This window comes from Gossypium raimondii, chromosome 13 (genome assembly GCF_025698545.1).
Source record: "Gossypium raimondii isolate GPD5lz chromosome 13, ASM2569854v1, whole genome shotgun sequence".
Lineage (NCBI taxonomy): Eukaryota > Viridiplantae > Streptophyta > Magnoliopsida > Malvales > Malvaceae > Gossypium > Gossypium raimondii.
Window position 1 is genome coordinate 58,513,572 of NC_068577.1, and position 22,849 is coordinate 58,536,420.

Sequence of the window (22,849 nt, forward strand, 5' to 3'; positions counted from 1 at the left end):
AGACTTATAATATTCATAAACGAACCCATAGCATAACATGATGGAAGATCATGTACATGTACATAAAAACCAACAAATGAACAATCTACCTACTCCAGATTTGCCCTTGCAAGTTGATGAATTAGAAGAATGCAGTTGTTAAAAAAGACCATGGTCTTTAGATCTATAATGTGAAAAGAAAAATGAATATGTTACAAACCTGAGTTGCCCATCGGTTTAATACTAGCACCCTAGAATGGTTGCCGTTCTCTCTTCGACAATGTAATGTGACTTACATTGTATCTAATACTTTTTTTACACAATATGATCTACAATTATCCATAATCCCTCCCAATATTTAAAAGGACAAATACTTTTTAGCGCACTCAATTTAACGCTCTCTTGCATTGACAACAATATCAGTACCAACCGAGTTAAGACTCACTCGACCACCCAACACTTATTTAACATATAATGACAATTATTAATCAAAATAAAATATTATAAAATCTAATATTCTGGTAAATTTACACTTAAACCCTTATTTTTTATAAAATAATAATATATTCAAAAACTATTGGTTAGTTAAGTTAATGAATTCTTAGAGCATTGGACCACATCTTAAAAAGAAAATAAAAATGGCCATAAAGCTATATTATCCTTCCACTCTTTTGAGATTTTATGCAAAATTATTTTATATTTATTTATTAAATTATTAAAATTATTATTTAATATATTAGTTATGGAGTTTTTTTTTTGGTGAGAAAAAGAATAACATCAACTACATAAAACAACCATTGTCTTTATCTTCTTGTAAAAAATCTATTATTTCCTTAGGAGCCTCATTAAGGACTTGTAAGCTTGATTTCCAGCTCAAACTAAGTTTAGCTAGACGATCCACTACCAAGTTTCGATTTCTTGGAATGTGCTTAATCTTCCACATCCCTTCCGCCCTCATGATGCGCTGAGTCCTTTTGAGCATAGTAATCCCGAAATCTTCCAAATCTAAATCAGTCAAGATTTGGGCGACTTTAAGATTATCAGTCAAGATAATGGCCAGTCTGTAGCCTTTATTTAGCAAAATAAGAAATCCATTAAGGATGCTCCAAACTTCAGCCTTAAACAGAGAACATACTCCTAAGAAGCGAGTGAATCCCATTATCCAATTTCCATTATGATCCCTAACCACACCTCCAGTAGCAGCGTATCCAAAATCTCTAGCCACAACTCCATCCGTGGATAAAAAACCCATGTATCATCCGAGTTATTTGCTAAATTCGAACTGAGATTATTCCTTTTGCAGCAACCAATATGTGTTTCGTATTGTCGAGCCCAACAGCTAGAGGCCTTAATCACTTAAGTTGCTACCCAAGAAATATTCTGAAAGATAAAAAGATTTCTATTCTTCCAGATACGCCAAGCAATTAATCCAAACAAAAATGACCAAGTGAGCCCACTACCTTGCAATCTTTCATGAAAACAAAGGTTAAGTAAAAGCCAATCCGGAAATAAGGTAGAGAAGAACCTTTGTTTAAGTTGTTCTAGAAGGAAAAACATCCACACATCCTTATGAAAAGGGCAATAATGAAGAACATGTGCCAAATCCTCAAACATATGTCCACATAAGGTGTACGAATTACTGTGACTGATTCTCTTCTTACACGCTTTGAATTAGTAAGGAGTCTTTGCTTAAAAGCTAACCAAAGAAAGACTCTTACTCTCTGTGGTCCCGGATATTTCTAAATAGACTTCTAATATTCATCTCGAGAATTCCAAGTGGTCTCTTTTAAAGTCCAATAAGCACTACGAACAGAGAAGGCGCCTGAAGTTGATCGAGCCCAAATCACCTTATCTGAACCAGAATCTGAATGTGACGGAGGGATACTAGTAATCCTACAAATCACATCTTCAGGTAACCATACACGAAACAGGTCCAAGTTTCAACTCCCATCCAATTTGACAAACTCCCTAACACAACAGTCTAAGTCAAGGTTAGTAAAAAATGGAATTTTTAAAGAACCCATACTTGGAATCCAAGGGTCTTTCCAACAACGGGCAGTAGCGTCATCTCCAATAGACCAAATTAAATTCTCACGGAATAACGGTCATATCTTAGAAAGAGTTCTCCATAAATGGAAGCATTGGTTTCAGCTAATAGAGTTTGGAAGCTATTCTTTCCATCCATACTTAGAGCGAATGACACAAACCCAAAGCGCATTGCTTTTAAAAACAAGGCTAAAGCCAATATTCATAAGAAATGACTTATTTTGGTCATTCAAGTGTCTAAAACTAAAGCCACCTCGAGCCCGTGGCTGACATATAAAGTCTCACCCTACTAAAGACATTTTAGGGTGACCATCTGTGCGACCCCAAACAAATTGTCTGACCAATTTCTCATATCTGAGCACACAACTTTCGGAATCATCAAAGACTGCATAAAATGGTTAGGAATGGAAAGAAGCATTGATTGCACCAAGGTGATTCTCCTCACCATAAATAACTTCCTCGCATCCCAATTCTGTAATTTTTGCCTTAACTTATCAACAAAAAAACTCAAAGTATTGTTGGTTACCCTTTCATGAAGAATATGAACACCTAAATAAGTGCCAAGATTCTAAACTTCCTGAAATCCAAACATTTGAGTAATTTGATTACGGGCATCAACTTCAGTAACCTAGGAAAATAAGATATTACTCTTCCTAACACTGATTTTGTGTCCTGAAGTCTCACAAAACTGATTAATAATGGAATCTAACAACAGTGCTTGATCCAGTTGGGATTTGCAAAAGATCACCAAGTCATTAGCAAAAAATAAATGTAATACTGCAGGGCCAATACGGGATAACCGAATTGGTTCCCATTTACCGATATCCATTTCAGCCCGAATTATATCCCCTAACCATTCCATGCAAAGAATAAAGAGATAAAGCGATAAAGGACATCCTTGACTGATTCCTTTAATCGATTTAAACTTCTGAGTAGACACGCCATTCCAAAGGATTTGCATAGAAGAGGAAGATATAGCTGACATAATCACTCTTCGTAAAAAGACAAGGATCTTAGCCGCATTCAACGAGGTAGAAATAAAATCCCAACTAACTCTATCATATGCTTTCCCTAGGTCCAACTTAACAGCCATCCAATTTCTTCTTTTCCGCTTGCAACGCGTAGAATGAATGACTTTTTGCGCAAGAATAATGTTATCAGATATGTTTCGGCCAGCTATGAAACCAGCTTGTTCCTAAGAGATCATTTTAGGAAAAATCACCTTAAACTAGTTTGCAATCACTTTCATCACCAACTTATAAAGCACATAACACAAGCTAATGGGCCGAAATTGACTGAAATATTTAAAACTTTCTTTTCTGGGTATTAGAACAATCAACATGTTATTCAACTCCTGCTCGATCGACCTTCCAATAAAGATATCTTTAACCCATTGACACACATCATCGCTAAGGGTATCCCACTGACTTTGGAAGAAATGAGCATGATATCCATCACTACTAGGCGATTTCAGAGGCACCATGTCAAATAATGCCCTTTTGATTTCTTCATTGGTGATATCAACTTCCAAAAAAGTAATCTCCGAATAAATAAGTATAGGAAAACCAAAACTAAGAATGCTTCTTAAGGAATTGGGAGCTTCACCATAAAGCCTTTCAAAGAATTCCACCACCTTAGTCTGCCAGATATTTTGATTAGAAAACCATTCCCCATTGTCGATATGTAAGGTTGTAATACGGTTGAATTTCTTTCTCTTAATCGTACGACTATGATAAAATTTTGTGTTTCTATCACCCAAGTGAAGCCAGTCACAACGAGCCTTTTGTCTCCAAAGTAAGTCTTCATGATCAAGAATGTTTTCCAACTCATCCCGAACTTCCAACTCTTTCTGAGCTAAATGACTAGAGGGGAAGTGATCTATGGTCTTTTAAATATTGTTCAGCGAACTCATAAGATGTCATTTACAGGTACCCAAAAAACCATACACATCCTATTCCAAGCTTTAACAGAAGAAGTAAAATTAGTCAACGAATCAACCATATTACCTGCAAAATTCCACTTTTCTTTGACAAAAGTGGGAAAAGTATTATGTTACGTCCATCCTGCTAGAAATCTGAAAGGTCTTCCTTTAGGCATGCCAAGATCAGGTCTAGTAGACAGTAAAAGAAAACGATGGTCAGACTTAATACGAGTGAGATGTTGGACTAAAAACTGCGGGAACGTTGACATCCATTCGTCATTCGCTAAAGCCCGATCTAATCTGATAAAAGTACCACCTCGTTGCCAAGTGTAAAAGGGTCTGCTATACCCTAAATCTTGCAATTCACAAGAATCAACAAAATTACCAAATAATTCACAGCACTTACCTACAGTAAAGGGACTTCTTTTATCCGCAGGTGATAAAATGGCATTGAAATCTCCCATAATTAACCAAAGAATAGAATGAGTTGGGGAAACAGATTTTAACCCCTCCCAAAGAAACTTTCATTTCGACCTGTCAGGATTGCCATGCACAAAAAGATAAGAAAAAACTTATTAGGAATAAAATTATTAACACAAAGAAAAATAAATTGGGGATGACTTCTAATAATTTGAATTTGAACAAAATCCTTCCATCCTACCTAGATACCACCTGAAAATCCAACAGCTTCAACCCGATGAGAATAATTAAAACCCAGTTGCTCAATAATAAAATTAGCTTTTTTACCGCTTATTCTTGGTTCTACCAAGCAAACAATATTTGGTCTATGTTCCGCGTTATATTCTTGAAAAGCTCGAATAAAATTCCTACTAGCACACCCTTGACAATTCCATGAAAAAATTTTAAGATTTAAGAAAATAAAATATAACAAACCCCAAATAACAAAAATAAAACCTATAAGGAACAATACAAACTATTAGCAACAGCTTTATTGTCAAAGGAGATTAACCCCTTCCTATTGTTCATCATTTATGGTAGAATTCCCAGAATCAAAATTGTCTTTAAAGAAAGCCGATATACTCTTTGCTAATTGTTCCATGGATTTTTTTATTGAAACATGTTGAGATCCAGAGTTTTTAAAGCGAACATTTCTACCATGAAGAATTTTATTATGCTTATTAACAGTACTTTTGCTTCTAATTTTGTTCCTCTTTCCCGAACTGGAAAACCCCTCCTGAACCGAAACCAAAGAGTTGTTTATAGAGAGAGTGTTGTTTATATTATTGGCATTCTTGTTCCCAAGAAAGAGCACTGCCAAGTGCTTGCCGGAGTCGAGACTACCCACTTCCATCACCACTTCTTCTTTGTCGTACCCCTTTAATGTCAAGGCTGGACGATATGCTGAAGGCTCACATTCGACATGAAGGACTACCCCTTTGATGGAATTGCTTGGCACTTCTTCCGCCGCTAGGGTTCGACTGCAGCTACCAGGAGCAACAGAGCACTGCTGGGCCACTCATTCCTAATCATCCTGATCCATCAGATCAAGGGCCTATTTAACTGAAATGTCATCAGATTCTGGGCCTGTTTAGTCAAAATGTCCCCTAGGCCCAGAATCGTGGTAAGTTCTTCTGAATTTTGTAATTTCTCATTAGCTCTATTAGGGACCAAACTGGAACCCACTTTTGGTCCAGCATTCTCTTTGATGCCCGAGCCTAGACCAGTCTTAGAGCCCACCTCCTTAAGCTTGCCCTTGTTTTTTTTTCTATTTAATTCTGTCTAACCGTTATGTTGAGGACCAAAATCCTTTCTTTGTTGATTTCCATTTAAAATTTCTTTCCCTTTATAACTCCTAAAGTTAGACAAATCTCCATCATAAATTCTTTTATTTAAATCCTTATTATTTAGGCCACTAAAACGGGATCCACGGCCTATAATTCTCGTCTTTCTTTGCCGATCCTTCCACGACCAGATTTTGATTTTTCGGTATCATTTCAGGCGAGTCAATGTTCTCCTCAACCGTGGCCATGAGTTCTAAAGGTAAAAAGGTTTTCCACATGACCATACCTCTCACAGTGAAAGCATATTGTAGATAAAGATTCATATTCCACCTTTTGTGATCGACCATTGATCAAGATTTGGGAAACCAATGGCTTTTCCAAATTAACATAAACCACCATTCTAGCAAAACGTCCCCTCGCCCTACTATCGGTGTTCATATCTAACTTGACCACTTTTCTAACCAGTTTCCCAATTTCTGTAATGACTTTACGGTTATACAAATAACTAGGTAAAGCAAGAAATCTGATCCATGCCATCACTACACTTGGGTAAGCCTGTGTAGGGTCGAAAGCCATTGTCCAAGGCTGAACAATCAAATAGTGACCAAATATGGTCCACGGTCCTTCAGAAAGAGCCTTTTCGCAATCCAACTTGTTTTGAATTTTGATTAGGAAATAGCCATTTTTAATATCCATCATGTGCAAATATGTTGAGGGTCTCCACATGTTGTAAATTTTATTCTGCAAAATCGAAAATCCAATGTTACGACCTAGAAGTTTTAAGATCACAGTATTATCCATACCCTGAATGAGGATTTGGTGAATCCTATCCGAAAAGGTTATAGAAGGCATGCCATTCACAATAGTCCTCTGAATGTCCCCTTCCAAAATATCAATAACTTCATTTTCTTCCGAGCTGTTAAAGACATCCTTTGAAAAATGGCCAACGAGCTTATCCCTCTAAGAGGTAGGTTGATCTGAGGACATATCAATCATCATGCCGTTACTCGTCTCCTCCTCCTTATGTCTAAATCTAACCTTCTTAAGAATCAACTCCTCCACAATGAATTTTTCGAAACCAGAATTTTCATACATTAAGCAGAGTTATCAAAGTTTTATTTTTACTCCCGAAAATGACATTAAACAATGGATAAAATATCCTGACAAAGGAACTAGTCATGGAATATTTTAATTTCACAAAGGAATTAAAAAACTACTATATATTTCATTTATTTATTTTAAATATTAATTTTAATCCCCATGTAAAATTTTAAACTAATATTAATAAATATATCAAATAATTATTTAAAATATTATTTATTTTCCCAACTTCGAATCACATTCATATTCGATCGGCATTTAATCCAATGATTTTAAAACACAATTTAATTGTCGATTCCTTTTATAGATTTAATTAATCAAGATTTTAGTTTTATCTAACCACAACAATGAGATAAATATGGGAAAAATTAATTGCTTGTTTACGGGTTAACATTCAAACAATTTTTTAATTAATTTCAAAAGGAAAAATATTTATTTTTAAAAAATATACTCAATAATTAATAAAAATGAAATTAATTTGTATATTTTATTTTTAAATTATTTATGTTCGAATTCAAGCTATAATTAAGCTTCACTCCATTTCTGTAAACTTAAAAAGAAAAAAAAAAAAAAAAGAGAGGAGCTAATTAGGTAATTTCATTTATATAAAGTTTAAATTAAATTGAAAATTATTAGCCACTTATATGTATTCGGATTTACTTCCCAAATTATGACCATTACTTGTCTCAACATTTTCAAGAAAAATAATAAAAATTAATTGTACTAGATATCCTTAAACAATATCTTCATTTTAAATTGGTCCTTAAATTTTAAATTATTCTAACTCCATCCTTAAACTATTAAGATTATATCGATTAAGTAAATTCGTTACTAAAATAATTAATTTAATTGTTAAATGCATATCAAATATTATTTAACTAAATTTAAAATGAAAAATTTAAGGAAAAATTGAACATTATCGCATACATTTTAAATATATGACTATAAAACTTCTACAAAAACTTTGAAAACCTTAAAACTAATATTTTTAAAACATCTATTTTATAAGATTAGTTTTTTCTTAAAATTTTATTTAAATTATGTCACGTTATAAATTCTTTAAAATTTAAAGGGTAAACTACATAAATAATCACCTAACTATATATTTTTTTCTTTTTGGTCACTCAACTATTTTAGATTTTTGGTGCTTTTATTTTTATGTTATCTGCTGGTGATAAAAAAAGACAAATTTGAATAGTTGTGTGATCATTTTATAACTTTTCATAATTGGGTGACCAAAAAGAAAAAAAACATATTTGGGTGACTACTAATGCATTTTATCCTTTAATATTCATTTTTATAAATTTTATTTTAAATTATTTCACATTATAAATTCTTCAAAATTTAAAATTACTTATAAGACAAACTTTATGAGTAAAAGTATTATAAAACTCATGTATTAAGGGTCGATTATATTTTACCCATTTCTATAAATTTAATTAAAGAGTAAATTGGTCGTTCTATTAAAAATTATTTATTTTATTATTAAAATTAATCATTATATATTAACATAAAGTACACATAATAAATCATATGTTACTATCTGATTATTTCACAATCACGTAAAATTTTAATAATAAAAGTGAATAAAAATTTAACACAAAGATGGAGAATCCATGTTACTTTTTACCAGTTGTATGATTACCCCCTTGTCTCTTGTATTACAGTTATTCCTTGGCCAACACAAGGCGATATATGTCTTCTTATATATAATATTTTCCCCGCGATTCTTCCCTCGAGCGGTATTTCCGTAGAATTAGAAGAAAAAAAGAAAAGAAGAAAAGACTCGTGGAAGCTCTGCCCGTGTGATGCGTGGTATGGTGCTGACACCGCCAAGCAAAATGGTGGCTACCAATTCATTCTCTCTTCTTCTTCTTCTTCAGAAAAAAATGGCGTTTTATACGATAGCCAAACCCTAACGACCTTTCTCCTCTTTTACTCTTTCTAGTTTCTTTTGTTTTTTTTCCCTCTCTTTTTGGCTGATTTTCGCTGTAAATATATTCAGGTAGAATTTCTAATATCTTCTTCATTGATTCTTTTCTACATTGCCTTATTGCAAGACTTTTTTTTTAACGTTTTGATTTCTGGTTTTGTTGGCGCCAAAAGGATGGGGGAGTCAGCGAAGGTGTTGTATATAGTTGTGGTGGATGAAGGTGAGAAAGGAGATGAAACGCTGTCGTTTCGATACACGCGTCCTGTTCTTCAAGGCACTCTTCAACTCATGGGATGTAAAGCTCGTCATGCCTTTAAGGTTTAAAAATAAAAAATCATATTCTTGTGTTTTTTTTTTTTGCTTAGATGAATTTTGGTTTGATTTTCGCTTAATTATGAATTTGTGATTTAATCTCGATTACTGTTTGGTTGACGCATTGATAGATCTGGATTGTTTCTAACGTGTTTTCTAAATCCTTTTTCGATATAACATCATTTTCTGCTTTAATTGCTGAGTGAATAGAATATTAAATTTAAGAAATTGATAGTGACATTTTTCTTTTAAATTCTTTATTGTGTCGTTGTCATAGAATTTTCATTTTCTTAGTTTACCTTTAGAACGAGATGCTTGATGCTTAGTTTTTTGGACTATAGCTTCCAGATCAATGGAAATTATCGAAATCAATCAAGATGAAATTAGTGTTGATCCATTTCCATTTTCCGTTGGCACCTTTGCATTGTAAATTTTGTTCTAGCGTATGGTGATTTTATTGCCTAATAATGTTCAGTTTATCGGTTTAACCGATTAAGTTTCAGTTTGGAAACCTTTCTGTTCTTATCGGCTTATGGAGATATTAATAATTTTATTTAGGAAGAGGCTTAAGGTTAAATTAAGTGCCTTGTTTAAGAATGCATTTCGAGTTTGGGACTTGGTTTCTTTCCTCAATTAGATGCCTAACAAGAATTCATGGTACTGTCCATGGTCATGGTCATGATATGCCATTTTATAGTTACTCTCATGTTTCTTTAATTGTTATGGCAATTGGATCCTTTTCCTTAATGTCCTCTCTGTATTTCTTACCAGATTAGCCAGAGGACTTTTGAATTGATTACAAGAAAATCCTCCTACAACTCTCTACTTCAAGAGGGAAGTAAGACATTGAATTCTGACGGTTTGAAAGGAAACACCAAGAAGGAAGACATCCATCCTAGTAACTTTTATAGAGCAGAGGCAGGCAGTTGTTTAGTTTCTGGGGAAGATAATAGAGATAAGAGTATACCTTTTGAGTTGTACAAAAGGCGCACATCAATTGTTGTTAAAAGGAAATGTTTCTTAGATGTTGTTTGTCAGGCTCTTGATGAATATAAATATGTGGGTCCAAGCGAGAGGGCTGACTTGATTTTGGCATGCAGGTATCGTGCGACATCTTATACCTGCCAAAAAGTTTGCAATGTACATGGCATATAATTAATTGCCTGCATCTAGAATCAACACACATTCCTTCTATTTTTCATCATTTCTTGGCAATTTCTTGCTGTATTACTGGTAGCTTGGAGAATGGTAATTCACACATAGTTATTTATCTAATTTCACATGACAAATTTTCTTTTAATATTTCTAGAGATAGGCTATTCGAGTATTATTTTCTCCATGGAGGATTGTTCAATTGTCTGCCTCTTTTTTTTTCACTAACTTGTTAGTGCCTTTTCCAACAAAAGGACAGTTATTGTCACAAGTACCCATAAAGTTTTAATGTAACATGTATAGACTTTCATGCCTACTCGTAACAAAGTACGTATATTTTTAGAATAGTATTTAATCTTGTTCAATATCCTCTGCTTTGGGTTCTTCAAATCAGATGGAAGTACCAGCTTGTCTCTTGTAACTGTTCTTGCTCTTCACTGCAGAATCCGGGAGAGGAAGAAATCTATAACCGTGCTGTTGTGTGGCACTAGTGGTTGTGGCAAATCTACTTTGTCTGCTTTGCTGGTATTTTTGTTTTGTTTTGCATTTTAATGTGTGTGGCAGTAATGGTTGTAACTGCATTTCCCATAATAGCTAATCTTAGTGCTTTTGATAATGTCAGGCTAGCAGGTTGGGAATTACTACTGTAATTTCAACTGACTCTATTCGTCACATGATGAGGAGTTTTGTAGATGAAAAGGAAAATCCTTTACTTTGGGCTTCAACCTACCATGCTGGGGAGTGTTTGGATCCTGTTGCAGTTGCAGAAGCGAAGGCTAAAAAGAAGGCAAAAAAATTGGCAGGCACTGCACAATCATTTCCTAAGGGTGAGCGAGCTGATGGTTCTTCAGCTAGCAAGTGTGATGCCCAACCAATGGAGAGTGGTTCTATTTGTACTGAATTGATTGGTCCCAAACAGATAGCAGTTGAAGGATTTAAGGCACAAAGTGAGATGGTCATTGACAGTCTAGATAGATTGATTACTGCATGGGAAGAGAGAAAAGAGTCTGTAATTATTGAGGGTGTTCACTTAAGCCTTACTTTTGTTGTAAGTAGACTTTTGGTTTGTTCATTTCCCGAAGTTGACACCTTTTATTATTACACCGATTTACTTTTTCTTCGTGTGCAGATGGGGCTTATGAGGAAACACCCCTCAATTATACCATTCATGATATACATTTCGAATGAAGACAAACACTTGGAAAGATTTGCAGTTCGTGCGAAGTACATGACATTGGACCCTGCAAAAAACAAGTATGTGAAATACATAAAGAATATCAGGGCGATACAAGATTATCTATGTAAACGAGCTGACAAGCATCTGGTTCCCAAAATAAACAACACAAATGTCGACAGAAGTGTGGCAGCCATACATGCTACAGTTTTCAGTTGTTTCCGCAGGCATGAAGCTGGGGAGCCACTTTATGATCCTGTAGCAAATACAGTTGGTGTTATTTATGACGAATACAAGAAGTGTGCTGCCAATTCACTGAGCTCCAAGGGAATGTTTCAGTTGATCCAGAGGCAAGGTTCTTCTAGGCAATTGATGGCTCTTCTCAACACTGATGGGTCTGTGGCAAAAGCTTGGCCGGTTAAACCAGTTGATAGTAATGGAAGGCCCATCTCTGGCCATATGTGTCGGGGTGGAGTAGGCCTTCCATTGTATGGACCTTTACAAATTGGCAAGGCTGAACCTGTTAATCTTCAATTTGGTAACTTCGGAATCAGTGCCTGGCCTAGTGATGGTGGCACTAGTCGTGCTGGAAGCGTAGATGACTTGAGATGCGATGCAGCTGATACAGGCAGTAGACATCATTCTTCTTGTGGCAGTTCACCAAGGATGTCCGATGGTCCTGCAAAGGAGGTAGCATCTTTCTATGATTTTTTTATGAGAGCGGAAATGCTGTGCCTATGTTGGGCTTATTAGTTCTCTTTCTGTCTCACAGCTAAAAGAAGAAACTTCAGAGTTTGGCAGTGACGATGAAGAAGTTGATGATCCACCCGAGGTGGACAGTGATGAAGATTTTGCCGACCGTCACAAACAGTTCCAAGAAGAGGTATGAACACCTCTTAGATTCTACAAGAGGTGAAAATATGCATCATTGTCACTTTGACTTTAGAGATCAATTTGCAACCGGCAGCTCAACCTGCCATGCAATTGGGCCCAAACAAGTTACGAGTTTTTATTATTTGTGTTGTTGTGCTTGATGTTTATGACATGGGCTTATCCATTTATCGGTGAATGTATCTGAGAGGTCCCTCTATTATAGGGACTTCATCAAATTAGTCCCTCTACTATTAAATGGATCAATTTAGTTAAAAAGAATCAAATAAGGCCAAATTGAAATAGAGTTAACATTTACCCTTTATATAAAGGAATCATTCCTGTTTGTTGTAGGTAATTGATCCAATATCGCAAGCCAAGTGATAATAACAGAGGGACTAATTTGATCCAGTCCTTATAATACAGGGACCTCCTAAGTAGTTTAACTCCATTTATCCATATTGTTAGCTTGGTTCAGTGAGATGTTGGATGATTGAAGTGGCAATAGGTTCTGCTTTCTAGTACGTATACCTTTTCATGCTTCATGCTAATTGGACTTGAGTCTAATTTTTCTCCGTTTCTGTTTTATAGGTAGGCTCCGTTGATGAAGGCTCAACAAAGTCGGATGAAGAGTACGATGATCTGGAAATGGAGGATATGGTGGAGAATGATGACCGGTTAGAGGACGAAGACCGTCGTGGTAAGTTAATGGCAAGTTCCGAGGACCAAGCAACTCCCACAAAAGGGGATAAAGCTAGCAAGAGTGATCAGTTATCTGTGCCTAGGGAGAAAAGCGAGAAGGGGTTTGCTAGAATGAGGAAACGCTCCCTTAGCAATCCGGACATGAAGAAGCACGTATCAATAATCAACGATTGCATACTTTCCAGAACTCCCGAGCGATAGCAATACAGTTTTTTTTTTTTCTCTTGACGGTGGTAAACTAATACAAGTTGCTAACCAACCCTTTCCATCCTCTCTTCTCATGTATAGTGATGCTTTGGTATGGTTGGCAATACCATTATGAACAAAATACAGGGTTCTTAATTGGTCGTGTCTGAATGACCGAATTAGGGAAGTAATAAGTTATGTTTGGTCGATGAAGTCACGATTATGTCTACTACTTCGACCCGGATGCTATCATGCTCCATACAAATTTATGGGATATGTGTTTAAAATTTTAAAGATTATGTCAACATTTATATTTTAGTATATAGTTCTCTATTAATTAGTAGATTACAATTCAGGACCTCGAGAACTGAAGGGTTGTACGCTATAGCTCGATAGAGCCGGGTGGGCGTCTAAAAATGTTTGATGATATGAGGTATGTTACTGTCTGTTAATGGTATAATTATTAAAAGTTTGATCTAATTTCTTATTTTTTTGAATGAAAAAAGATAAAATATAATTTGATTGTTAGTATGATAACTTTTAAAGTATTTTACCTTAATTTTGCTTATTTAAAAATATTTTGATTTTGGTACAAATTGATAAACAGGCGAAGAAAGAGAGATACATCATTCCCTTAAAGAGTTGATAAAGAAAATATTGTTTAATATAATTATTCATTTGTTTATAAATTGATAAAAATTAGTATATTTTTTCACATATATTTAAAATATATAAAAGCATACAGATTACGAAAAAAGAGAGTAAATTTTAATAAATAGAAAACAATTCAACATCGACAAAGGCATTATTTTTATTTTGAAAATAAACGAATTGAAATATTAGAGAAAACGAAATGAGGGGCAAAAGAAAAGTCCAAAGAAAAAAAAAAGGGAGTCAAACTTCAATTTCAAAAAAGACGGGGGCATTATTCACAAAGCAAGGACAAAAAAAGGTAACATTTAAAACATAGTAGAAAATAGCTGTGCATGGTCGTGTCTTGTTTTTTGCAATTTTGAATTCCGCCTGAAATTTGTCTCTGCCTCAATATTTCTCTTTTAAATTCTTATTGGGAATTTTTTTCCTTTTAAATTCCTATAAATATAATTCTTTTGAAGATCTCATTAACCCTCTGAGATTCTCCCAAATTTTAACTCTTTAGATTTTTTTTTGAGAGTTCTCAAAGAACAAAAAAGGTAATTTAATCATTATTCTTCTGTTTCTCTTCTTCTTCTTATGATTATTTATTTTAATTGCTTTGTTATCATCGATTCTTATGTTTAAATTGTTGGGTTCTTTCTTGGCCAAGTTTTTAATGGGTTTCGTTTGAATTAATCTGGGTTTCCTTTAGTTCTTGAAGTCATTAAAAAAATTAAACTATTTTACTGTTTTGTTTGTTTTTTTTTTTTTGTAATGATAGAACTGGAATTGAAAAGCTGGGGTTTTTGGTGAGTGAATCTTTTTTTTCATTTAACAGATTAATTTCTTTGGTTTTAATGTTGCTCTACAATTAGCTTGTATTTTATGTTGTGTTCTGCTGTTTCATTGAATGTTCTAATCTAGCTTAATTCTTTGGGTTCTAATAAGTGGGGATTATGATGCTTTGAATTGTATGCTTTAAAGCTAATTTATGTTTTTAAATGTTATGGTCACTCTTGTTATAAAGACGGGATTAATGTAGTGAATTCTAAAAAGATGCTGTATTAGTGAGTGTTAATTGTGGGTATTTTGTTGTTCATCATGCTATATAAACTGAATTTCATAAATCCCATTCTGGGTTTTGCTTGTTGATGCAAATAGCTTCTTTGTTGTTCATATATAATATCTTTCAAATGAATTATGAACTTTGATATCAATGAACATACAAGGGTATATACATGTTTAAAAATGGAGGCATTTTAGTTCAATGGTTATCTATTTTTTTGTACGGTTACCTTGGTCGAAGCATGCTTGATCCATGTTCTGTATATTGCGATGGTTGTTGATGCTAAAGTTGAATAGTGGTTGTGTGATCGAGGCCCCTTCTAATTCTACTATCTACACCATCACGAATGATTCGTCCTCATTAGAAAGTTGGGACAGGGTCTTAAGCTTTTTACTGCATTTTTTGCCAATGTTACTGATATTATGCCTCGTTTATGTTTTTCCGTTTTCACAACAATTTGTTTTGCAACATGCACCATTATTTTCAAGCTTGCCCTATAATGGCACCATTCTTTGTTGCTCGTATATTCATTCTCGACCCGAGGTTTAGTTGGCTGTGGCAAACTTTCATTCATATGATAATGTTTTAGTACTGTTCTCTATTAGAAAGTCGGGACATAGTCTTGAGCTTTTTACCGCGTTTTTTGCTGGCATTTTTGATATTATGCCTCATTTTTTGTTTTCTATTTTCTCAACAACCTGTTTTGCAGCATGCACCATTCTTTCCAAGCTTGCCCCATATTGCATACTTCAAAGGATCAAAATGGCACCATTCTTTGTTGCTTATATTTTTGTACTTGACCAAGGTTTAGTGGCTGTGGCAAACTTCAGTTAATACGATAATGTTTTAGTACCACTCACCATCGCTAATGATTCGTCCTCTGCTCTCTATTAGAAAATCAGGACATACCCTTGAGATTTTTACCGCGTTTTGGCCGATGTTACTGAAATTATGCCTCTTTTTTTTTTTTCTTATTTTCTCAACAGTCTGTTTTGCAACATGCACCATTCTTTTCGAGCTTGCCCTATAATGGTACCATTCTTTGTTGCTCATATATTTGTTTTTGACCTAGGTTTAGTTGGCTGTGGCAAACTTTTGTTCATACAATAATGTTTTAGGACGCTCATTTGCGTTTAAATTCAATCTTTCTTGGTTGTTTTTCTTTGTAGCATCAAAAGTGTTTGTTAATAATCTCCATGTTTTGTTAAGCTTTCAAATGCTTACTTACAATATGAATAATTGTCTTATTTCAGGCTCCCTGTGTATTCTTTCGGTTATGATTTAGCCCTATTAGCCTTGAGTATCACTTCTCATTATGAACAACCAATATGGTGAAGATGGAGTAAGTTACAGAATTTGGTGACTATTCCGACCGCTAAAGTTTTACCGAGTTTAAAACATTTGATCTTCCTTTCTTTCTCTTGTAGGATGAAGCCACTGTTATGGGGTTTGAAGTGCCTAGATCACCTGATTCAAGTTATAATAATGTGTACCCCGGATATGAAGACGATGCACGTGACCCGCCTGTTGTCCCTCCGCACCTACATCGTACCATGCTTAGCTGCCCTGCAAGCATAAATGCTTCTGGGAGTCTTCCTTTACCTGGGAATGTGATTTTAAACCATCTTTACATTGAAAACCGAGAGGCACCAAGATCGGTAGTGGCACTTGGATTCACTCAACGATTCCGTTCAAAGTATGTTACTGTCATACTATACAAACCGGTTCCAAGAAGAGGGAGTACTGGTACTTAAAACATACGGGAACCGGTAACAGTGCTCCCTGTCGGGTCACTCGGTTTGCCATAGTGATGAAATTAGTTTGCAATAGACTCAAATACTGAATTTAGCTGAAAGAGTATTTATTTTGTTTTCACAGCCATTGTTGAACCTGAAAGTTATGATATTTGACATGAAATTTCAGTTATGCTTTGAGGGTAGAGTTTGCTTTATACATATAAACCTTTCACTTTAGTCTGTTAATCTGTATTTGTGGTGTTTTGAATATGGGTGTAATCGAGCTCGAGCCGTAGAAAGTTCGAGCTCGACTCAAAATGTGAGCTTCAAAGCTCGGTCTAAAATTTAAATTTATTTTCCACAAATTTAAATTTAAATTTAAATTTAAATTTAAATTTAAATATTTATACTTTTATTTTTAGAATTTAGTCTCTTTATTTTTCTGATTTAAAAATTTAAGTCCAATTATTAACATTGTTAAATTTATTGGTGTGATATTTTGAAAAAGAAACTCATTTGGTAATAACGTAAGTAAAAAGATGCGTATTAATGAACTTGAATTTAACAAAATTAGGATTAAATTTCAAATTTATGAAAAATATAGGGATTTATGTCGCATTTGCACCTAACGATTATTAGGTATTAAATATTAAATGAGAAGGATTAATGGTCTAATACAAACATCAAATAAAAAACCAATTAAATTACTGAAATTAGTCTAAAAGGATATAGAGTAAATTGCACTAGTAGTTATCCAATTATTAGTAAATTTCTTTTTTAGTCACTCAATTATGAAAAGTTACAAAATGGTCATCCAACTATTAGTAAATTTCTTTTTTGGTCACCCACCTATGAAAATTTACAAAGTGGTCATCCAATTATTCAACTTTAATCTAATGTATAGGGATTAATTTGCCTAATTTTCAAGTGAAGGGTGCAAAATGTGATTTGCCTCCTAATATAGGGACTTCTGTGGCACTTTTACCATTTGTTACTTTTTTTAAATACAGAAAACTGCCGACTGCCATCTTTTCACGTTCGTATTTAATTGTTTTTATTTTATCTAATATAAAATAATTAAAATATCCATAGATAACAGATATTTATTTTATATTCATTTCATTCATGCGTAAAGCCATAAAACGTGCGGAATAAGTAAAATAAATACGAAAGAATATTCTAAGAACGCCCACACCTAACTAACTTCCGACCAAAATTGGGCTTTTAGTTTTTCGAAGCTCTTTTTTTATATATAAGGAAAAAAAAAATAAAAGTTGAAAACCTTTCCTATTTGGTCAAATCCTTCCCGCGTAAATCACCCTCTTTTCCCCGCTACCCATGGTGGCCTCGCCGTTGACGGCGATGAACGGCGAGAGAGCCGTGGTTTTCTTCTTCGTCTTCCGTGTTCTCTCTTCTCTCCCCCTTTCTCTCCTCCCTCATGCCCTTTCCCTCTCTCTCCTCTCCGTTTTTTCTCTCTTCGTCGAGATCCGCGCCGATGGTTCTCTCTCCCTCTTCAAAACCAGGTAAGTTATTCTCTCTCTCTCTCTCTCTCTCTTTTCACTTTCAGTGTGAGAATTGGGATTTTAGAGAATCTTAATTCATTAAATTAAAGAATTTTGATATGAAAGTTCGATGAACCTTTGTTTTTTTTAATAGGCCAGGTGCTTCATCAGGAATTATGTTAGGTGCAGTTACGTTGCCTACTGTGATGCTGTCGAAGTTGATTCAGCTTTCAAGAGCTTTCTCTTTGCAACAAATCGAGATTGGAGGTACCTCGTTTTCGCCTTGAGGAATGTTGTTTTAGTTGGATTTAGCAAAGCAAATAATTTTTATTTTTATGTTTGTTTTAAATTTTGTTTTTAGAGCTTGAACATATGACGATGCAATTTTGGGCTGCATCGGCTTGTTGCTGCGGTGTGCTAATATTTCTCTCCATTCTTATGTGGTGCGCTGCCTACAATAAGAATCCACATTTCTCCTGTAGTGTTTGGGATGCAAAGTTTAGCTTAAGCTGTGTCATTTTATTTTCGGTGGTTTGCTGTATATCGCTTGCTACAATATCTCATACTGGTAAGTTGGTTGTTTTGTTATTATGGTATTGCTTTTTTTTTTTTTTCTGTCTCGTGCATTGAGTAAGCTGTGAAGATGAAAATTTGATATATTTTTTCTTGCATTTAGTAACCTTGTTTTTTCCCCTCTGCATATAGGTTTTAACACAGCATTAAAGTTACTGTGGTTGCTATGTCATGGATTTGCTGCAGTGAAATTAATTCAACATCTTCTCAATACGTTCCCTTGTTGTGCTTCAATTGGTTTGTTTCGTGCTGCAATTTCTATCTGACAATGTCTCTTACCCAACTCACTGAAAAGATTAAATTTTTTAATACCCCTCAAATTGCAGGAGAAGCACTTTTGTTGACTTCAGGCCTTGTACTCTATTTTGGTGACATGTTGGCATGTACCATTTCAAAGGTTAGTTAGGGTTGCTTTATCACACTGGACTCAGGCTGCTTTGGCTGAAAAGGTCAGCAGTTTAGCCTTTTAGTGTTAACTATATTGTTTGAACAGGTTTGTAGATTGTTGGTTTCTCCAGAGTTGGTGTCTATACGTTATGGAATTAAAAGAAGTGAGATAGGTATTATCATCCAGGTATGAATCCTCAAGTGATGAAATTCTTTGTAAAATGATCTAGCTTGATTGTAAAAGTTGCTTTTTTCTATGTAGGGTGTGCTGCTTGGACTTCTTATTTTTTCAGCAGTCTTTAAATTTGTCATCCACTTATGGGAATACTTCTCGCGTGCTGACAACTCCGAGTCAAGGAAAAACAAAGAAATCAGGAGATCTCTTATATTCTTTGCTTCACTTGGATTTACCATGATTGTGGTTTCCCCATCTTGGATGATGATTGTCCTAGATTTTGATGTACATCCTATACTATGGTATATCTTTGAACAAACACTTTTTTCAATTTGATATTTATTATAATGTTGTTTATCAATATCTTGTTTCGTCGACTTTTATCTATCCTCTTTACATCTTGCAAGTGTCTTATCTTTACATCATTCATTTTTAACAGGATATTCCAGTTTGTTTTATCGGAACCATTAAAACGACTGTCACTATGTATCTATTGGTTGGGTTTGATATATGCATCTGTCTTGAGGTTCTACAACATTTCTAAGAATAGTAAGATCGAGAGGATTCTTCTTCGGAAATATTACCATCTGCTGGCTGTTTCAATGTTTCTGCCTGCTCTTATTTACCAGGTGATCTAAGTATTGCTTGAGTATCATGTATCAGTTATTTAACAATTTTTTTTCTTTTTCACCTTTAATTCTAGCAATGGCTTGCTTGGATATTATATTGACTTTGTAGTTTCCTTGTCCAGCCAAAATTTCTTGATCTAGCATTTGGTGCAGCTTTGGCAATTTTTTTGGTATTAGAAATTATTCGAGTAAGTTCACCAAACTTGCAAATATTTGATAGATGTTGACAATTTATCAAGTAATCATGTTATTTGAAGTTTGAATTTCTGTCCAAGTGTTCACTAGTTAAGGTTTTTGAAGGATGACATTTTTGCAAGTGTCACAAATTAATATTTCATATCCTTGATTTATGATTTATAAGCAAGGTCTATGTTTTCTCACATGCTGGAAAACTGATTATTTATTTTAAATTTCTTGGTTGATTTTGCATAACCTTTCCTTTGTGGCCAGGTTTGGAGAATTTGGCCTTTAGGACAACTAGTGCATCAATTCATGAGTGCCTTTACAGATCATCGTGACTCAGATATCCTTATTGTAAGGTATGGCATGTTACCATTATGTAAACTAAAATGCTTATACTTGTTGCAAGAACTTTGAAATCAGATCCCTTTTTATTTATGTAGCCATTTTTCACTTTTATTGGGATGTGCGCTTCCTATCTGGATGTCCTCTGGGTTCAATGATCGGCCTCTTATCCCTTTTGCTGGAATTTTAAGCCTTGGCATTGGAGATACGATGGTAAGTGCACCTTTTGTTTCTATTTGGGCCTTCAATTTCTTTCCATTTCAAATTTCTCACATTTGCACTTGCCTTAATTTCTAGATATTTTGAAATTGACGTTCATATATTACTAGAACATCTGTTCTCCAAAAGATTATTACCCCACTCCTTCCTGGTCCCCCTTCCCACAATTTTGCGGGCAGGCTCTTTACTTTTTCCTTTAATAAAGAAAAAAGTGTTATTACACGATTATCATGCTTGTTTATTTTGTTCCACATATCACTATGCTTACGATGTTGTCACTAGTTGCTCTTTCCTTTTTTTTGTTTGATGTCAAATTTGCTCTTGAACTAAACTAAAAATTTATGCAATTTTATACTTGGGTTTAGTTACTATCAAATAAATAGTTTTGACAGCCCATGTGAACATGGCCAAAGTTCTGAAACCTAGACAAGCATTCTACCCCAAGCCAATCCAGAAAGAGAGAGAAGAGAAAACCTTAGCCATCTTTGTTTAGGATTAAAAAGGCCATAATGACCCCACCACCACCACTACTTACGAAGTAACCACAGGAGTCCTACTTATTATGACTATATTACCATGTAATTTACTAATTTATTAACAATAATTTGAAACCTTGTGATTATCAACTAGTACTAGAGGTTAACTATGAAAAGGTCTACAAAGTAATCAAATCGCTGCCTTTTACTCTGTCCATGATCATAAAATTGTAATTGTTTTGCTTTTATGCTTAGGCATCTATGGTTGGCCACAAGTATGGTGTCCTTAGGTGGAGCAAAACTGGCAGTAAGAGTTTTCATTCTTTCTCATTTCTTCTTTTTATTAATTTTTAATGCTCAAGCTTTTTTGAGGAACTTTACCTGCTAACAATAACAAACTTCTTACGATTCAGAGAAAACCATTGAAGGCACTGCAGCTGGTATAGTATCTGTCCTTGCTGCTTGCTCGATTCTGCTTCCACTTCTGGCATCCACCAGATACATTGCAACTCAGGTCTCTCTCTCTCTCTCTCTCTCTCTCTCTCTCACTCTCACACACATGCGTGCGCCTGTGCACACTGATACTCCAAGATGTTGACTGATGCTTATCACAAGCACAATTGTGGCAACTTAGCTGGGAATGATTTTTGCTGAAACGTTCAATCTGGCTAAGTTGGTTTCTTTATTGAAAAAAAAGTGCTAAAGTGTTTTTGAATTGGCATCATAAATGTATACTTGACTCTCCAGGATGAGTGCCAGGGACCAAATTTATTGTTCAGGTTATCAATACATCTACATATAGTGATATCTTAAATTCCAATTTCCACAGCATTGGTTCCCTCTTCTCATTGCCGTGACCACAAGTGGTTTATTGGAGGCTTACACAGCACAACTCGATAATGCTTTTATACCACTCGTCTTCTACAGCCTTCTCTGTTTGTAAATGCATACGTTAACCTTTTCCGAAAAAGATATAGTTTCTACACTGATATTTTCAAACAAAATCCTTCACAAATGTTTCCATTCATGGAGCCGAAAGAGCCTGTAATGTACCATAACGTTTGTTTGGTTGTACTTGGTAGAATTAGTTTTACACCTTGATAGGTGAGGTGAACCACAGAACATGAAGGAATTGGCTAGTTGAGAGATAGTGATTGTTTAGTGTAGTTGATTACATGATGGTTAACCTGCAGAAGCCCAACCGTTAAAGCATAGGCTTTTCATCTTTGGTAGTTCACTCACTCCCAACCTAATGGCGTTTGGGCTTTTCTTAGATCCAGGTTCGACCTCTAAATCTTGCTTACAAACAAGGTTTATATTTGTCTGTACCATTTTTTTCAATGTTAATAATATGCCTGTTATGTCATACACAAATTATTGGTTGGAAATGATCGGGTTTTCAAAAATTGAAGGGAGGGGGGCCCTGAGCTTCCATTGTCTTCTGGCTAGCTCTTTTTGGCTCAATGGGTCTTGGCAGCATATCCATAATGGTAATTTCTAAGAAACCCCCAAATGCTCACTCATATGCGTGTCTGTGCTTCATATAGAATTTTATTTTCAAATTCGTTAAATGTATGTTGCCATTGCCGACATATTAATATATGGAAAGAATATTGATAGTACTTAATTTTTAATCCAAATCTTAGGTGTTTTTTTAATGGATGTTTAGCAAAACAAAAACAAAAGGATTAAACATAAACTAAATTAATTGAAGCTAATTGAAGTTTTTCTAAATAAGTCCAACATTAAATTCAAAATCTAAAAATAAGTTTATAAAACCTGTTCATATGCTTTTTACACGACTGGT

At 34.6% G+C, this 22,849-nt stretch overlaps 4 protein-coding genes across 7 annotated transcripts; 3 read left to right on the top strand and 1 right to left on the bottom strand.

Annotated features, from left to right (window-relative positions):
• Positions 1 to 4,922: 4,922 nt before the first annotated feature.
• On the bottom strand, positions 4,923 to 6,783 carry LOC105781743 (uncharacterized). The gene is made up of 3 exons (XM_012606251.1): positions 6,727 to 6,783; positions 5,975 to 6,648; positions 4,923 to 5,391 (listed from the first exon to the last, which is right to left on the bottom strand). Exons 1-3 carry the CDS (start codon positions 6,781 to 6,783, stop codon positions 4,923 to 4,925), a joined length of 1,200 nt encoding a protein of 399 aa, XP_012461705.1.
• Positions 6,784 to 8,545: 1,762 nt separating this feature from the next.
• Positions 8,546 to 13,518, top strand: LOC105783967 (P-loop NTPase domain-containing protein LPA1 homolog 2). Its single transcript, XM_012609694.2, has 8 exons — positions 8,546 to 8,794; positions 8,896 to 9,040; positions 9,806 to 10,134; positions 10,630 to 10,711; positions 10,809 to 11,234; positions 11,316 to 12,050; positions 12,133 to 12,243; positions 12,822 to 13,518. The coding sequence occupies exons 2-8, from the start codon at positions 8,897 to 8,899 to the stop codon at positions 13,131 to 13,133; spliced, it is 2,139 nt and encodes a 712-aa protein (XP_012465148.1). The 5' UTR covers positions 8,546 to 8,794; position 8,896; the 3' UTR covers positions 13,134 to 13,518.
• A 486-nt stretch (positions 13,519 to 14,004) lies between these two features.
• Positions 14,005 to 16,746, top strand: LOC105784112 (SNF1-related protein kinase regulatory subunit beta-3). 3 transcript variants are annotated; one of them, XM_012609907.2, is made up of 4 exons: positions 14,092 to 14,311; positions 14,536 to 14,563; positions 16,074 to 16,162; positions 16,248 to 16,746. In XM_012609907.2, the coding sequence occupies exons 3-4, from the start codon at positions 16,136 to 16,138 to the stop codon at positions 16,572 to 16,574; spliced, it is 354 nt and encodes a 117-aa protein (XP_012465361.1). In that variant the 5' UTR covers positions 14,092 to 14,311; positions 14,536 to 14,563; positions 16,074 to 16,135; the 3' UTR covers positions 16,575 to 16,746. The 3 variants fall into 3 exon arrangements, with proteins under 3 accessions (XP_052482066.1, XP_012465361.1, XP_012465360.1); XM_052626106.1 differs by lacking the exons at positions 14,092 to 14,311; positions 14,536 to 14,563 and adding an exon at positions 14,005 to 14,070; XM_012609906.2 differs by lacking the exon at positions 14,536 to 14,563 and having other exon boundaries at positions 14,093 to 14,311.
• A 1,052-nt stretch (positions 16,747 to 17,798) lies between these two features.
• On the top strand, positions 17,799 to 22,676 carry LOC105784019 (dolichol kinase EVAN). Of its 2 annotated transcripts, XR_008192478.1 has the most exons (15): positions 17,799 to 18,079; positions 18,213 to 18,325; positions 18,420 to 18,626; positions 18,764 to 18,868; positions 18,958 to 19,028; positions 19,125 to 19,205; positions 19,281 to 19,495; positions 19,633 to 19,822; positions 19,945 to 20,010; positions 20,273 to 20,361; positions 20,446 to 20,560; positions 21,298 to 21,349; positions 21,456 to 21,556; positions 21,872 to 22,322; positions 22,455 to 22,676. XR_008192478.1 is itself a non-coding variant. In XM_012609767.2 (14 exons), exons 1-14 carry the CDS (start codon positions 17,895 to 17,897, stop codon positions 21,983 to 21,985), a joined length of 1,704 nt encoding a protein of 567 aa, XP_012465221.1. In that variant the 5' UTR covers positions 17,799 to 17,894; the 3' UTR covers positions 21,986 to 22,416. The 2 variants fall into 2 exon arrangements, 1 of the variants encoding a protein (XP_012465221.1); XM_012609767.2 differs by lacking the exon at positions 22,455 to 22,676 and having other exon boundaries at positions 21,872 to 22,416.
• Positions 22,677 to 22,849: the final 173 nt, after the last annotated feature.